This window comes from Pelophylax lessonae, assembly GCF_965119305.1.
Source record: "Pelophylax lessonae genome assembly, chromosome: 5".
NCBI classification, from domain to species: domain Eukaryota; kingdom Metazoa; phylum Chordata; class Amphibia; order Anura; family Ranidae; genus Pelophylax; species Pelophylax lessonae.
This window is the reverse complement of record NC_138772.1, coordinates 548362268-548379529: the sequence shown is the minus strand read 5'-3', so window position 1 is coordinate 548379529 and position 17262 is coordinate 548362268. Positions and strand designations below refer to the sequence as shown.

The window sequence follows — 17262 nt, the reverse complement described above, 5'->3', positions numbered from 1 at the left end:
GATTTATGGAGCGCTGTGTCCGTCGATGAACAAAAGAGAAAATGGGATTTTTGTACTTCCCATAAAATCCATTTCTCTGAGTTTGACGGACACAGAACCCACCCCTCTGTGGAGTTCTGATACTAGTTCTAATACTGCTTGCTAATAAAATGATTACCTAGAGCAGGGGGGGTTATATACCAGCTGAGGATGGCCCATGGGCGTAGCCAGATGTTTTTTGTTCTGCCTAGTCCTACTCCTGGAGGAGGCAGCATAACCCACTAGGTATGATTTATGGAGCGCTGTGTCCGTCGATGAACTCCGAGAAATGGATTTTATGCAAAGTACAAAAATCCCATTATTCAGCTCCTTGTGAGCAGGATGGTCAAGACAGCAGTGTGGGGAGAGGAGAAGGCCAGTGCTGTCACCCATGTTAACTCAACATCTTCAGTGCTTGTGAGCACCATCGTCCAACAGCAGTGTGGGGAGAGGGAAAGGCAAGTGCCTTCGACCATGCAAACCCAATATCTGCAGCACTTGTGCGCAGCATGGTCAGACAGCAGTGTGGGGAAGGGGAAAGATGAGTGCCGTTGAACATGCTAACTAACATCCGCAGCACTTGTGAGCAACATTGGCAGACAGCAGTGTGGGGAAGAAGGAAGGCAAGTGCTGTTGACCATGCTAACTCAAGACCTGCAGCACTTGTGAGCAGCATGGTCAAACAGCAGTGTGGGGAGAGGCGAAGGTGAGCGCTGTCGACCATGCTAACACAACATCTGCAACACCTGTGAGCAGCATGGTCAGACAGAGGTGTGGAGAGAGGCGAAGGCCAGTGCTAGCGGCCATGCTAACTTAACATCTGCAGCACTTGTAAAGAGTGGGGGCAGGGCACTATGCTGGTGATGGGGGTGGATGGTGCGCCGCAGGCGACCGGACAATCTGCTGTGTGGGGGGGGGGGGGCTCCTGCCAGGGCCCCCGTCCTGCCTGTGCCTGTCCTCGAGGCCTAGGGATCCCTCCTGGGAGCCTCGTGGTGCAGCGAGGGGCCGCCATTTTGTTGTAGCCTTGTGCTGCAATGCACAGCGGCCATGTTTGTGTAGTTCAGCGCCCCTTTTGCGGTGGTTTTCCATAGAAAACAGTGGCAGCCATGTCTGTGGAGCCTTCTTGGTGGTGGAAGCCCCTCCTCATCCCCTTGTGCTGACTCCTGGATTCTTTCATTTCCTGATCGCCGCACGTGCAGCGCAGATTCTCCTGGTAGCTGCGGTGCCTGGTTTCTGCAAGGTGGGGAGTCTGGTGGGGTCCTCTCCCTCTCTGCTGAGGATCGATTGGTGCTCTGTGACTGGCAACCAGGTGGTGCTGCCAGAGCAGTGGGGGTTGTCCCTTAGCAAAAAGTTTTACACTTTTTTTGTGGGTTTCCCCTGGTGACTCATGGAGTCTTTAGGAGTTCATCTCCCCACCTGATCCCCTTTCTGAGGCAGCGGGGCCCTCCGGGTCCCAACCATCCATCGACTGCACTGACCGCAGTCCTGGAATCCTTTGTGTCCTGGGTGGAGTATGCTTTTGGGCGAAGGGCTAGCAAAAAGCGTCCTGTGCCTCATCGGTCTCATCAGTTCCTGCCGCAGATGATGGTCACCCTGCTGGGTTTGCGACCACGTGCCCTGAATCCTCAGATAGTGAGGATGATTCCTCCACTTCTGCAACCGCGCACAAAAAGGTGCTAGTGGACGCATAGATTGTATCTGTGCGTGAGACCTTAAAGATGGAGGATGCAGCTGCGATGGAGCTGCAGGTTCCCTTTGGCACTCACAAGTCATCCAGAGTGGCAAAGGTGTCCCCTTTCCGCTCCTATTTTGACAAAATTGTCACTAAAGAGTGGGGACGACCAAAGCGTCCTCTTGGGCTCCCTAAGCGATTTGCTGGGTGATACCCCTATGAGGAGTCCCTTCTTAAGAAGTGGACTGTTCCACTGGTGGTGGACCCTTTGCTTTCCAGATTAAGCAAGGCAACCATGATTCTGGTTGAAGAGTCCCCGGCCTTTAAGGACCTGGCTGACAGGAAGGCGGGGGCTATGGCCCGCAATATGTACACCCTGGCTGGTTCAGCACTGAGGCCTGTATTCACCATTGCCCTGGTGTCGCAGACTCTGACCAAACAGGCTAAGCTTTGCGCCGTGACCTGGAGGGGCAGTAGCTCCCCCCTGCCTTTGCTGATCTGGCGGACCAGCTGGTCTAGGGGCTGCAGTTTATCTGTGATGCTGCTTTGGATGCGGCTCCCCTAGTGGCTCGGCTCTCTGTTTTTGGCAGTGGTCCTTTGGCTCAAATGCTGGTCTGTGGACCAGACTTCCAAAAAGGCCTTGACTGATCTTCCCTTTCAAGGAGATTGCTTGTTTGGTGCTACCCTGGATGACATCTGTAAAGTCTCACAGGATGGAAGAGCACCTTTCTTCCACAGGCTACTAAGGGCAAGGACCCTTGTCGTAAATGTGGGCCCTCCTTCTCGGCTCTTAAGAAGTTTTTTCGTCCCTCAGGGTCAACTGACAAGGGATTGGAGCCTTTCAGGGCCTCCTCTGGAGGATCCAAGTGGACTTGGTCTGGCAAGTCAAAAGCGGGCTTCTCTAGACCCGTAGACAAGGCCCCTTCAGCATGAAGGTGCGCCCTCACCTGTATCTGGGGTGGGGGGCGTCTTCGCTGGTTCAAGTACGTTATCCATGTACAGAAAAACATCACAGTTGTTTCTTTCGTATAGGCTACACTGTTGTTCCTCTACATGTTTCACCAACAAAGACTTCTTCTGGATGATTGTTGCCCAATTATTTTATATATAAGCTGTATATAAACATACATGCATGAGAAAACATAATTTTATTATATACATCATTTTATATACACATTTTTTTTTCAAAAAAATGAAATACTGTCATGAGATCATGCTAAAAAAATGGAATATTGTAACGGGATCATGTTCCTAAACGCTCATAATTTGAGAGTCATGGCGAGACGACTTCTTTAGGTGGGTATTCTTCATTACAACTGAAGCATTTCCTGGATAAAAGTTCAGTGATTGAAATGTATTTATTATTATGAATTAATATGATTGTATTTATTATTTATTGTATACATTATTTTGTTTTAATAATGAATTTGTGTTTTGTTGGCAGGATTTCAGTGTGAAGTGATCCCGCTGTTTAGGCCGCAGTTCTCTCCGAGGAACCTGGTTCTGGTTGCTGCGAAGGAAATTTCAGATTTGCGTGATCTTCTGAAGGAGATAATAGCGAGCGACTCGGCAATGTAACATCACACTTTTATTTATGTTAATATTTTATTTATTCCCAAATAAAGGGGTTATCCTGAAAACAATCTTGTGTATGGAAATTTTTGGAAACTACTAAATATAAAATACAAATTGTTGCATATAACATTTGTTTTTGTATTTGGAAGTGTCTGGATAGGCAGTGATGTTTGTGTCTGAAAACAGTATTGGCGCCATCTGAGAACCAAATTTGATTCTGCCAGAAATCCAGAGCTATCCTATGCATATCCTCTGTTTTCACAAGAGGTTTAATTAAACCACCTAGTTATTATTTTGGTTTATGTTGGTTGCAGAGCAAATGGTCTCTGTGCTGTAGAGACCTATGAGTGGAATGGTTTAGTAGTTGGTAGTTTAGCAAAAGAGAATAGGCAGGGCTGACACCACTTAGCCCACACAAAAACTATTCATTGTCAGCTGACACTAGAACATTAGAGCTGAGTGCATTTCCAGCTGATCAACAAGTATTTCTTTACTTGTGTCTTAAAGCGGGAATCTCCCCATCCCACAGGCCACGAAGGCTACACTTACAGAGGTTCAGGGGTGGCGCGGCGAGCAGACAGATTAAATCATCTCTCACTGCCCACCCTGCATCATCGCTGTTCCACCCTCACTTAGCAAGGGCCAATCCGCATCTGGCGGCAAGGGCCAATCCGCATCTGGCGGCAAGTGACAAGCTGCATCTGGTGGTAGGTGACGTGGCAAGTGACAATCCGAATCTGGCGGCAAGTGACAAACCGCATCTGGCGGCAAGTGACAAGCTGCATCTGGTGGTAGGTGACGTGACAAGCTGCATCTGGTTGTAGGTGACGTGGCAAGTGACAGTCCGCATCTGGTGGCAAGTGACAAGCCGCATCTGGTGGCAAGTGACAAGCTGCATCTGGTGGCAAGTGACAAGCTGCATCTGGTGGCAGGTGACGTGACAAGCTGCATCTGGTGGTAGGTGACGTGGCAAGTGACAATCCGAATCTGGCGGCAAGTGACAAACCGCATCTGGTGGCAAGTGACAAGCCGCATCTGGTGGCAAGTGACAAGCCGCATCTGGTGGTAGGTGACGTGACAAGCTGCATCTGGTGGCAAGTGACGTGGCAAGTGACAATCCGCATCTGGTGGCCTATATAACCAATATGTTATGATTTATGGCTCTGTGTCCCATGATGTACTTCAAGAAATGGACTTTAGAGGTAAGTATGAATTAAAAATCAATTTTTTTCCCAAAAAATTGTGTTTGAAAGACCACTGCGCAAATACCGCGCAACAAAAAATATCTCAAAGACCGCCATTTTATTTTTCAGAGTCCTTGCTAAAAATATATATATATATAATGTTTGGGGGTTCTAAGTAATTTTCTAGCAAAAAAAATACTGATTTTAACTGGTTGCCGACCGCCCGCCGCAGTTATACGGTGGCAGTCAGTCGCTCCCAGGCGAATCGCCGTCCATGTACAGCGCTCGCTCTTGGGAGGCTAGGGGGCGAGCGCGCTCCCGCCCCCGCTCGTCAGCGGGGAAGCCGATGCACGGGGCAGGCGGCTCCGATTGCCGTCTGACACCCGCGATCGCTCCCCGCTGAGAGAGAACGGTCAGCTGTTGTAAACACATCTGACAGTTCTTCTCACTGGAAGGATCATAGAGCCCATGTGATCCTTCTATAAAGGATCACATGTCTCTATGGTCATTTCAGAAGCCACGCCCCCCCACAGTTAGAATCACTCCCCTAGGCTCAAATTTAATCCCTTGATCACCCATAATGTTAACCCCTTCCCTGCCAGTGTCATTGTTACAGTGACAGTGCATATTTTTAGCACTGGTTACTGTAGTAATGTCACTGGTCCCCCCAAAAGTGTCAAAAATGTCAGTTTGGGTTCCGATCTGTCCGCCGCAATGTCACAGTCCCGCAAAAAAAATGCAGATTGCCACCATTACTAGTAAAAAATAAATAAAAATGATATAAATCTTTCCCATAGTTGGTAGACGCGATAACCTTTGCGCAAACCAGTCACAATACGCTTATTGCAATTTCTTTTACCAAAAATATGTAGCCGAAAACAAATTGGCCTAAAATGTTAAATTTTTATTTTTTGAGAATGTCATATAATAGAATGTGAAAAATATTGCTTTTTTTTTTTTTTTCAAAATTGTCGCTCTTTTTTTTTTTTTCTTGTTTATAGCGCAAAAAATTAAAATCGCACAGGTGATCAAATATCACCAAAAGAAAGCTCTGTTTGTGGGGGGAAAAAAGGACATTAATTTTATTTGGTTACAGTGTCGCACAACCGCTCAATTGTCCGTTAAAGTAACGCAGTGCCGAATCGCAAAATGGGGCCTGGTCAGGAAGGGGGGTGAAACCTTCCGGGGCTGAAGTGGTTAACTTGTAAACAACAAGTGTCAGAAATAGGCCCGGTGTTCCGTGAGAATTGCCTACCCGTGAGAAAAACCTACCCTCGTCTCTTCCAGTTGCACGGCACTGTGTGTAACGCGGCGTTTACATTAAAACAGCTGTGCTGCAATACGAGTCATCTCCGCTCCTGTCCCTGTCACTTCACTGATCTCGGCTAGTAAATATAAAAGCGGCGGCGGGTGTATGAAAAGATAAATCACGGAGCCGCCAGCCGCTTTTATATTTACTAGCCGAGATCAGTGAAGTGACAGGGAAAGGAGCGGAGATGACTCGTATTGCAGCCGAGATGTTTTAATGTAACCGCCGCGTCGGTAGGTTTTTTTCACGGAACACCGTGATAATTTCATACTAGTGAGCATGCGCACTAGTCTGCTCCTCAGCTTTTACATTACGTATCCGGAGCTGTGAGCATGCGCACTAGTCTGCTCCTCAGCTTTTACATTACGTATCCGGAGCTGTGAGCATGCGCACTAGTCTGCTCCTCAGCTTATACATTACGTATCCGGAGCTGTGGGCATGCGCACTGCTGCGCTGCTCAGCTGTTCCTGGCCGGAAGTGACGAGGGTAGGTTTTTCTCACGGGGTAGGTAATTCTCACATTACACCGGTCCTTGTGGTTAAAGGAAAGAAAAAAAAAAGACTTTAGTGTCACTTTAACAGATGAAAATAAACAAGTGAGATGGGAACATTTTAGTTTTTCATTTAGTTGCATAATAATTCTGCACACTGATAGTTGCCCAAAAATTGTGCACACAGATTTTCTCACAAGAAAGCCAAAACCTCACTTTTACTTTCTTAAATATTCAGGTTTATTACAATTTAACATCGATTTGATTGAGAGCAGTGTAGCTGATCAATAGTGAAAATAATTTTCAAAAATACAACTTGCCTAATTGTGCACACAATGTAATGTCAATAATTGAACAGAATAATGGAAAAGAAAACTAAACCTGACACAAATAATCCAATTTATTACATGAAAATAAAAAGTCTGATTAGAAAGTCTTACAGTTCATTCGATAACATTGACCTGAGATTGGAGTGGAGAATTTCCACGGTTTAGGAGCCAGGGAAGTCACATCATCGAAGGCCCAATCATACTGCTGCATTGACGCAGTGCAGGGACAAGGCCACCTAGAGCCCAGGGCAGACATGCCAAACTAGCCCCCCCCCACAAAGATGTATGAGCAATATTTGTTACCATAACCCCCACCCCTCGCCCCAAAAAAAAAAAAAAAATATTGAGCACTTATCTGCATGCTTACCCCCTAAGCATAAATTCCCGCTCCTCCCAGGACAAATCCGCTCCCCTCCTGAAATACCTCCCGCCTAGCACAAATCTTTGCCCCCCAAATCCCCCCCCCCCCAAAAAAATGACTATATCCCTTCTAACACAACCCCCCCCCCCCCCCCCGAATTCCCCCTACTAGCAGAAGCCCTCTTCCACCATTCCCCTCCCAAATCACCTTTCCTAGCACCCTGTCCCCCAATATCCCCTCCTAAAACAATTATTACTCCCTAATCTCCTCCCTCCAACTCCTTGTGGTACCCCTCAACCTCACATTATACCACAGTGCCCAGTGCAGCAGCCCGTCCTGCCCATCCCTGCCCTACATTGATGTAACTCTGCACTGCAGTATATAATAACGCATAAAGCCGGGTGTGGTGCCAGGTCAGATTTAAGACAGCCATGACATCTATTAAAGTGGAAGTAAACCCAAGGGTATAATAGTTAAAAAAAAAAAAATAAAAAAATAACATTCCCGGCATGCCGGAAATGCTAATTGTCACATTGGATGTGCTCTCAACCAAACTGTCAAACTATCCAATGGTCGGTGTCATAACTGGTCACATGTGGAGCATCATGGCAGTTGAAAATTAAATGGAGGCCAAGATGGCAGCTTCCTTGGCTGAAAACGATAGGTTAGCAAACTTTAAATATTCATATTATAGCATGAATAAAAATCCCCCCCCCTCCCCCCCACAATGCACACATCTAAGGTGTGGTTGTCCAAAGGTGGCATTTGATTGGAGGCCTCTAGGATTCCTGGGATCGCGGCACGGCGCATACCTGGGAGAAGAACAAAGTTCTCATCTTGTTCTGTTTCAGCACCTTACAGTCCTGACGTTCTGCGCCCGGCGCCCGGGTGAAGGTGAATTTTTGGAGTAGAGCGCAGAAGAGGAGGAAGAGTTCCATGCGGGCCAAATTCTCCCCGGCGCAAACCCGTTTCCCTGCGGAGAAGACAAGAATCAGCGCTGTAGGAGGAACCTGATCATTGCAACCAATAATAAATAAGATTTCACGCATATTCACTAATCCGTAATTCAGGCGCCATCATACCCTCCTCCCCTATTTCATTTTTTGATGGGAGATGTTTTCTCCTTGTTTTGGGTGGAGTGGAGAAGGATTAGAACCCCCTGTTGAGTTTGTACTTCCTGAATCTCCTTTGGAAGATTTCCCTTCACTCACCCGGGTGACCGGAACTTTACCAGAGAGGATAGTGAGGGAAAATCTCCAACAATACCGACTGCCACTGGTCAGGACCTGACCCCTTCATGTCCGGGGTCACTGAAACCTTCTTATTTGTCAAATAAGCTAACATTAACTCTCCTGATGCTCTAAACCACATGTGTCAAACACAAGGCCCATGGGCCGAATACGGCCTGCCTTTCCATTTCATATGGCCCTTGCACCTCTCCTCCAGCTGCAGCTGCCCCCTCATCTCTACCTCCACCTTGTCTCAGCAGACAGCAGCAGAGAGGAGGACTGAACTCCTCCACCAGGCCCTGCGCCTCTCTGTGCAGCCACAGCATCCTCTTGCCTCCTCTTCCCCTGGTCTCAGCATTCAGCAAAATCTGACAACTTATTCCAGGACTCCTTTGGTCCTCCTCCAGCCCACGCACTTTCTGCTTTCCAGCTTTTCCCCCAGTTTCTTCCCAGCAGCAGAATAAGTTAAGGGGGTGCACTGTGATTAAAAGGAGGGTGGGGTACTCGACTCCTGATGATGGGGGGGGGGGGGGGGGGCTCTTGACATCTGATGAAAAAGGCGGTGGGGTGCTTTGGACATCCAGTCTTACAGATACAACCGGCCCTTTGATGTGGAGCAGTGATGAAATTCAGTTTGACACCCCCTGAAACTGTCACTTTTATTTTTTAGGACAGATGAAGCCTTTATGTAATACATTGTTACAATAAATTCCCCCCAGCTGGCTGCACTTTCCGCTCTCCTCAGTGGACACGTCATATAAGATCAGAATTATTGCCGGCCAGAAGCTTCTTCTGTGCTGCATATATCTGCTGAGCTGGACAGAGCACGCCGCAATTATCTCTGCCTGTCTGTGGCTGGCCACATTCTTTTCTAACACTTTTTTTTGCTTCTCAGGCTGATTTTTCTCACCTTCAGTTTCAATTGTTCTCTTCCTCCGTCTACTCTATTTCACCCTGTTCACTTTCTATCTCTCCCCCCTCTCCTACAGCAGCTCTCTGGATCGCCCCCCTTCTCCCACTGCAGCTCTCAGGATCGCCCCCCCCTCTCCCACTGCAGCTCTCGGATCGCTCCCCCCTCTCCCACTGAAGCTCTCGGGATCGCTCCCCCCTCTCCCACTGCAGCTCTCGGGATCGCTCCCCCCTCTCCCACTGCAGCTCTCGGGATCGCTCCCCCCTCTCCCACTGAAGCTCTCGTGATCGCTCCCCCCTCTCCCACTGCAGCTCTCGGGATCGCCCCCCCCCTCTCCCACTTCAGCTCTCGGTATCGCTCCCCCCCCCGCTCTCACTGCAGCTCTCGGGATCGCTCCCCCCTCTCCCACTGCAGCTCTCGGGATCGCCCCCCCCCTCTCCCACTTCAGCTCTCGGTATCGCTCCCCCCTCTCCCACTTCAGCTCTCGGTATCGCTCCCCCCCGCTCTCACTGCAGCTCTCGGTATCCCTCCCCCCTCTCCCACTGCAGCTCTCGGTATCGCTCCCCCCTCTCCCACTGCAGCTCTCGGTATCGAGTCCCCCTTCTCCCTCTGCAGCTCTCGGTATCGAGTCCCCCTTCTCCCTCTGCAGCTCTCGGTATCGCTCCCCCCTTCTCCTACTGCAGCTCTCGGTATCGAGTCCCCCTTCTCCCTCTGCAGCTCTCGGTATCGAGTCCCCCTTCTCCCTCTGCAGCTCTCGGTATCGAGTCCCCCTTCTCCCTCTGCAGCTCTCGGTATCGCTCCCCCCTTCTCCCACTGCAGCTCTCGGTATCGAGTCCCCCTTCTCCCTCTGCAGCTCTCGGTATCGAGTCCCCCTTCTCCCTCTGCAGCTCTCGGTATCGAGTCCCCCTTTTCCCTCTGCAGCTCTCGGTATCGCTCCCCCCTTCTCCCACTGCAGCTCTCGGTATCGAGTGTCCCTTCTCCCACTGCAGCTCTCGGTATCGAGTCCCCCTTCTCCCTCTGCAGCTCTCGGTATCGAGTCCCCCTTCTCCCTCTGCAGCTCTCGGTATCGAGTCCCCCCTCTCCCACTGCAGCTCTAGGAATCACACCCCCCTCTCCCACTGCAGCTCTCGGAATCACACCCCCCTCTCCCACTGCAGCTGTCGGAATCACACCCCCCTCTCCCACTGCAGCTGTCGGTATCACACTCGCTCTCCAACTGCAGATTTCAGTAGCGTTCTCCCCCTCTTCCATCCTAGCTCTTGGTAATCTTCTCCCCCCCCCCCCACTACTCCCACCCCAGCTCTCGGTAGCGTTCTCCATCTCTCCCACCCCAGCTCTCGGTAGCGTTCTCCATCTCTCCCACCCCAGCTCTCGGTAGCGTTCTCCATCTCTCCCACCCCAGCTTTCCGTACCACTTTCCCATCCCAGCTCTCAGTATCGCTCTTCCTCTCTCGCACTCTCTCTCTCTTAGCAACCCCCCCCCCCCCCCACTCCAGCTCTCAGTATCACTCCCCACCCCCGCAACCCAGCTCTCTAATGTATTTCCTCTCTCCCACACCAGCCCTTTTATCACTCCCACCCAAGCTCTTGGTATCACTCTCCTACCCTTCGGTACTGCTCTCCCCCCTCTCCCATCCCAGCTCTCAGTATTGCTCAACCTCTCTCCCACCACAACCCCCAGTATTACTCACCCCCCCCCCCTACTGCGCGCGCGCGCGCGCACACACACACACTCCAGTTCCCAGTATTAATTTCCCCCTCTCCCACCACAACTCTCATTATCACTCTCACCCCCTCCCCACCCTCCACTTCAGTTCTCAGTATCGCAGTAAATTGAAGCCAAACTCCGGCTTTCACTTTATAAACAGTAACAGTTTTTCTCCTTTTGGGATAAAAGCGTTACCAAAATTAAAATGATTATTGTAAGCACCCTTGTCAGCAGTAAATGATTTGCCCTCTAACTGCTACATCTGCAGGATACCCCATTCTATTGAAAGGAAGGATCTTACTGCCAGGATTGCTTGGGTGAAAATAAAGGAAAATATTATCGCCTACAATACTTCTCCTGGGCACATCTTAGAGCAGTACTGAAGCAGGAATAGAAATAGAGAGCTGGACAAGTCAGTAGAAGGTCCTTAACTCATCAGCAGGACCGGTATCTGCTCCTTTGTGCAAGGAGGAACAGGATGAGCACTGCCAGAGCCCTACAAAATGACCTCCAGCAGGCCACTGGTGTGAATGTCTCTGACCGAAACAATCAGAAACAGACTTAAGGGTGGCCTGAGGGCCCGACATCTTCTAGTGGGCCCTGTGCTCACTGCCCGGCACCGTGGACTGGCATTTGCCATTGAACACCAGAATTGGTAGGTCCACCACTGGCACCCTGTGCATTTCACAGATGAGAGCAGGTTCACCCTGAGCACATGTGACAGACGTGGAAGGGTGGAGAATATTATGCTGCCTGTAACATCGTTCAGCATGACCGGTTTGGTGGTGGGTCAGTGATGGTCTGGGAGGCATATCCATGGAGGGACAGACAGACCTCTACAGGTTAGACAATGGCACCCTGACTGCCTTTAGGTATCGGGATGAAATCCTTGGACCCATTGTCAGACCCTACGCTGGTGCGGTGGGTCCTAGGTTCCTCCTGGTGCATGACCATGCCCGGCCTCCTGTGGCAAGAGTATGCAGCCAGTTCCTGGAGGATGAAGGAATTGATACCATTGAATGGCCCCCACACTTGCCTGACCTAAATCCAATAGAACACCTCTGGGACATTGTTTCAGTCCTTCCAACGCCACCAGGTTGCACCTCAGTCTGTTCAGGAGCTCAGTGACGCCCTGGTCCAGATCTGGGAGGAAATTCCCCAGGACACCATCCGTCATCTCATTAGGAGCATGCCCCGATGTTGTCAGTCATGCATACATGCATGTTGGGGCCATACAAACTACTGAGGACCATTCTGAGTTGCTACAATGAAATTTTAGCAAAATGGACTAGGCTGTCGTATCATTTATTCACTTTGATTTTTGGGGGTGTTCAGCCCTCTGTAGGGGGATAATTTTCATTTCCATCAAATGATGTGCCATTCTTTCCTTCCTAACACATGACCCAGTTCATACCAGTATAGATCCTAACACATTACCCAGTCCACACCAGTATAGATCCTCACACATTACCCAGTCCATACCAGTATAGATCCTAACACACTACCCAGTCCATACCAGTATAGATCCTAAAACATTACCCAGTCAATGCCATTATAGATCCTAACACATTACCCAGTCCATACCAGTATAGATCCTAAAATATTACCCAGTCCATACCCGTATAGATCCTAAAACATTACCCAGTCAATGCCAGTATAGATCTTAACACATTACCCAGTCCATACCAGTATAGATCCTAAAACATTACCCAGTCAATGCCATTATAGATCCTAACACATTACCCAGTCCATACCAGTATAGATCCTAAAATATTACCCAGTCCATGCCAGTATAGATCCTAACACATTACCCAGTCCACACCAGTATAGATCCTAACACATTACCCAGTCCATACCAGTATAGATCCTAACACATTACCCAGTGCATACCAGTATAGACCCTAACACATTACCCAGTCCATACCAGTATAGATCCTAACACATTACCCAGTCCATACCAGTATAGATCCTAACACATTACCCAGTCCATACCAGTATAGACCCTAACACATTACCCAGTCCATACCAGTATAGATATCCAGCATGAGATTTTTGCCCATTGAGATCTGATCTGTTTTCAAAGTGTTCTGTTTTTGAGCAGTGTGTATATATATATATATATATATATATATATATAATATAATGTGTGCATAAAAGATTATATTTTTGTTGTTCTCACCTGCAGAGAAAGCCATAAACGCAGTCTTTGTGCGGAATTGCCCCTTCTCATCCAGAAAATGCCCCGGGTTGAACTCTGTGGGGGTCTCCCACTGGCTGGGGTCAGATAGCACCGAGGAGATGAACGCAATCACTGTGGTTCCCTGAAAAGGTAAATGAGAGTTCCTCTTTACATTGAATTTTATCCATCAATTAAAATAAAACTCTACTGGGGAAAAAAAAAAAAATAAATATATATATATATATATATATATATATATATATATATATATATATATATACACAGTATATATTATTTTCGGCTTTTTCTTGTTTAAAGCGCAAAAAATAAAAACTGCAGAGGTGATCAAATACAGCTTTCTATTTGTGAGCAAAAAGGGACATCAGTTTTATTTGGGTACAGTGTCGTACGACCACGCAATTGTCAGTTAAAGCAACTAAGTGCAGTATCGCAAAAAAAAATGGCCTGGTCAGGAAGGGGGTAAAACCCTCCAGAGCTAAAGTGGTTAACCAAATCAAGTTTACAACTGATAATGAGATCTGATAGCACAGTACAGACAGGGTCAATTATGGCAAAAACAACTCCCAGCCCCCCTCCCCTCAAACAAAAAGAACTAAGTAGGATTTTTTCAGTGCTGTAGTTTCTAGAAAAGGCATCTAAAAAGATCATCTGCAATTTTTACATTTTCTTTCAGTTCTGATGTGTAAATGGCAATATGGAACAAATATAAAATAATTGTTATCCCAATTTGGCTGTGAAAGTGGAAGCCACCACCAGTTGGCATGTAGCAGCAATAAATGGGCACCCTCTGTTCGTTGCTATTACCGCACCTTGGGAATAGTGTAACCTCGGAAGTGGGTATCCTCTGTGACGGCGTGATAATGGGCCAGCGGCGCCAGATCTAGAACTCTCTGTATCTCGTGGACCACGGCATTGGTGTACGGCATCTGCGCCCTGTCCATGATCCCAGCTTGGCGCTGTGACTCGGTCACCTCATCGATCTCCTGCTGGATCTTGGCTGAAGGAGATACGAAATACAGAGCACTGATTAGTTACAGACAGGGCTTTTTTTCTCAGACAATAGGTGCAGGAACTCCCCTTTCCGAGTCACCCCCTTGTCTCCGCCCCCCTACCCACCTCCTGCACCATTCCTTAGTTCCACCCCCTAAGTACTGCTCCTTTTAGAGAATACAGAACCATGTAGCAATTGTGGTACTAAGTAATTTGTATGGAATTTGTTAATAATAACAAGAAAAACCGTAAACTAGATCACATGCGCCAGCAACAATAGATCCCCTCAGCAACAATGAACCACCCGGAAGGAAATACCCCCTCCCCCAGCAACAAAAGATCTCCAGCAGCAATAACGGCTCTCCCTGCAGACAGCACCAATAGACTCTCCAGCAGCCAGCAGCAATAGACCCTCCCCCAGCAACTATGTATCACTCGCAATAGACCCCAGCAGCAACAACAGATTTCACTAGATCCCTCCCAGCATCAACTGACTCCCAGCAACAGTGGAACCCCCACCAACAACAGTAGACCTCTGAGCAACAGTAGACGCCCCTCCCCCTCCCGCAAAAGTAGATCTCCTCCAGCAACAATAGATCCCCCCAGCAGCTAGCATTAATAGACCTTGAACCCCTTGCCAATATATACAGTCAGTGTTGGAGGTGACGGAAATGCATTCCCCCGCGTTCCCGCTGAAAAAAAGCCCTGGTTACAGAAAACAATGGGGGGCTTACAAAATATTTCCAACCCAACAGAAAGGAGTAGACCTAAGGCTGACCTCCAGGCAGACTCTGCATTGGAAAATGCATTAATTGTATTTTTTTTAATGCTAACTGAAACGTAGAATGGAAGAGGGAGGGGCAGGATTGGAAGCCAATCAGTAGTGTTCCATGCTAATGTGCTGACAGGGAGCACGCTGATAGCAGCAGACAGCAGAGGGATAACCTGATCGGTCTACTGCTGCTCCTTCACTGCCCAGTCGCAGGATTACCTATGAAGTGACGTAGATGGGTGCCTAGGGCTGGACTGACATATAGGCGAGGGAGAAGTTTGTTTGCCGCGTATGCGGTGCCAATGACTGCACTTTGGTCTCGCTCTGTGCCTCTAGCTCCGCCTGACCCCAATTACTGTAAATACCGGTGTTCTATCAGAATTCCGCTACCTATCAGATTCTGCAACCGGAAGAATTGTATGGACTAGAGCAACTTACTGCACATGCGCCACGCGTTCCAAAATGGCCGCTATGCCTTCCAATAGCTTTCCTAATGGGACAGAACACGAAGCAGAGGCGGAAATCTTCTTACACCCACGCAATCTTGAATTTTACATTTATTTTAGTAGTAAACTCACCTTATATACTGAATCACAGTATTACATTTGTATTATTATTGTAATATAGTAAGTATAGTGAGAAACCTGCAGGTAGAAGGTGGCGACGGCCATCTTGGTACACCCAGCACTGCTCAGCGACAAACTGATTACATAGTGAAATAGACTATTTCCCTCGGTCACGGTGAAATAGTCTATTTCAGTTTATAAGGTGAGTTTACTGCTAAAATAAATGTAAAATTCAAGACTTGCATGAAGATATCCGCCTCTGCTTCGTGTTCTTTCACATTAGTAAACCTATTGGAACACATAGCGGCCATCTTGGAATACATGGCGCATGTACAGTAAGCTGTTCTCATCCGAACGTCACTTCTGGTTGCGGAATCTGATAGGTAGCGGTATTCTGATAGAGCACCGGCTGTCAAAATGTTCAGAATTACAATGAGAAATACAACATAACATAATTTCTACTTTGTATTTCCTCTATTTCATTATTGTCCGTATCAAAAGGAAGGATCTTTGATTTGCATATGTTGTCAGCAATCCTAAAACCTCGTGCACACGAACGTTTGCAGGCATAAAATACGCCTAGTGTAAAATTTCCTGGCATTTTCCTGTGCTTGTGACGCCACAGGTAAGGTGAAGGATTTATGTAAAAAAAAAAGAAAAAGTATATATATTATGCCTGGGTAAACAGCAATCCACAGAAGCTTTGCGGTTTACACAAGTACAGAGGAGTACAGCCATTTACTTATATAGCTGGCTCTGGCTGTACACTCCTTTTTAAACCCTTATTAACTTTTAGTTAACCCTGTTCAGCTCAAATCAACTCCTTCTTTCCCTTCTCTTCTTAGCTATTATTTTTCAGCTTATTGTTACCCAATTCATGTTTTTTTCCATTTGCACTCCTTCTGCACTCCATTCTATTGGGTGAGTGTAAATAGCCAGCTCCTGCTTACCTCCTGCACTTTGTTCTATTGGGTGAGTATAAATAACAGCCAGCCCCCGCTTACCTCCTGTACTCTGCTTTATTGGGTGAGTGTAAATAACAGCCAGCCCCCGCTTACCTCCTTTACTCTGCTCTATTGGGTGAGTGTAAATAACAGCCAGCCCCCGCTTACCTCCTGTACTCTGCTCTATTGGGTGAGTGTAAATAACAGCCAGCCCCCGCTTACCTTCTGTACTCTGCTCTATTGGGTGAGTGTATATAACCGCCAGCTCCAGCTTACCTCCTGTACTCTGCTTTATTGGGTGAGTGTAAATAACAGCCAGCCTCCACTTACCTCCTGCACTCTGCTCTATAGGGTGAGTGTAAATAACAGCCAGCCCCCGCTTACCTCCTGCACTCCTCTCTTTTGGGTGAGTGTAAATAACAGCCAGCCCCCGCTCACCTCCTGCACTCCTCTCTATTGCGTGAGTGTAAACAGCCAGCCCCCGCTTACCTCCTGCACTGTGTTCTATTGGGTGAGTGTAAATAACAGCCAGCCTCCGCTTACCTCCTGCACTCCTCTCTATTGGGTGAGTGAAAATAACAGCCAACCTCTGCTTACCTCCTGCGCTCCTCTCTTTTGGGTGAGTGTAAATAACAACCAGCTCCAGCTTACCTCCCGCACTCTGTTCTATTGGGTGAGTGTAATTAACAGCCAGCCCCCGCTTACCTCCTGCACTGTGCTCTATAGGGTGAGTGCAAATAATAGCCAGCTCCCGCTTGCCTCCTGCACTCTGCTCTATAGGGTGAGTGTAAATAACAGCCAGCCCCCGCTTACCTCCTGCACTCTTCTCTATTGGGTGAGTGTAATTAACAGCCAGCTCCTGCTTACCTCCTGCACTCTGCTCTATAGGGTGAGTGCAAATAACAGCCAGCCTCCGCTTACCTCCTGCACTCCGCTCTATTGGGTGAATGTAAATACCAGCCAGCTCCAGCTTACCTCCTGTACTCTGTTCTATTGGGTGAGTGC

The 17262-nt window shown here is 48.1% G+C and overlaps 2 protein-coding genes across 4 annotated transcripts in view; one reads left to right on the top strand and one right to left on the bottom strand.

Annotated features, from left to right (window-relative positions):
- METTL25B (methyltransferase like 25B) overlaps window positions 1-3322 on the top strand; it is a 68059-nt gene extending 64737 nt beyond the window's left edge. For both annotated transcript variants that reach the window (XM_082258458.1, XM_082258459.1), the window contains one exon: window positions 3135-3322. In XM_082258458.1, coding sequence (XP_082114584.1) covers window positions 3135-3268 — 134 coding nt within the window. In that variant the 3' untranslated portion in view covers window positions 3269-3322. The remainder of the gene's footprint in view (window positions 1-3134) is intronic.
- Window positions 3323-7608: 4286 nt separating this feature from the next.
- The window catches only part of LOC309556117 (cytochrome P450 2C29-like), a 72092-nt gene continuing 62438 nt past the window's right edge, over window positions 7609-17262 (bottom strand). For both annotated transcript variants that reach the window (XM_082258460.1, XM_082258461.1), the window contains 3 exons: window positions 13795-13982; window positions 12965-13106; window positions 7609-7911 (listed from right to left, as the gene is read on the bottom strand). In XM_082258460.1, the coding sequence (XP_082114586.1) occupies window positions 7718-7911; window positions 12965-13106; window positions 13795-13982 (524 nt within the window). In that variant the 3' untranslated portion in view covers window positions 7609-7717. The remainder of the gene's footprint in view (window positions 7912-12964; window positions 13107-13794; window positions 13983-17262) is intronic.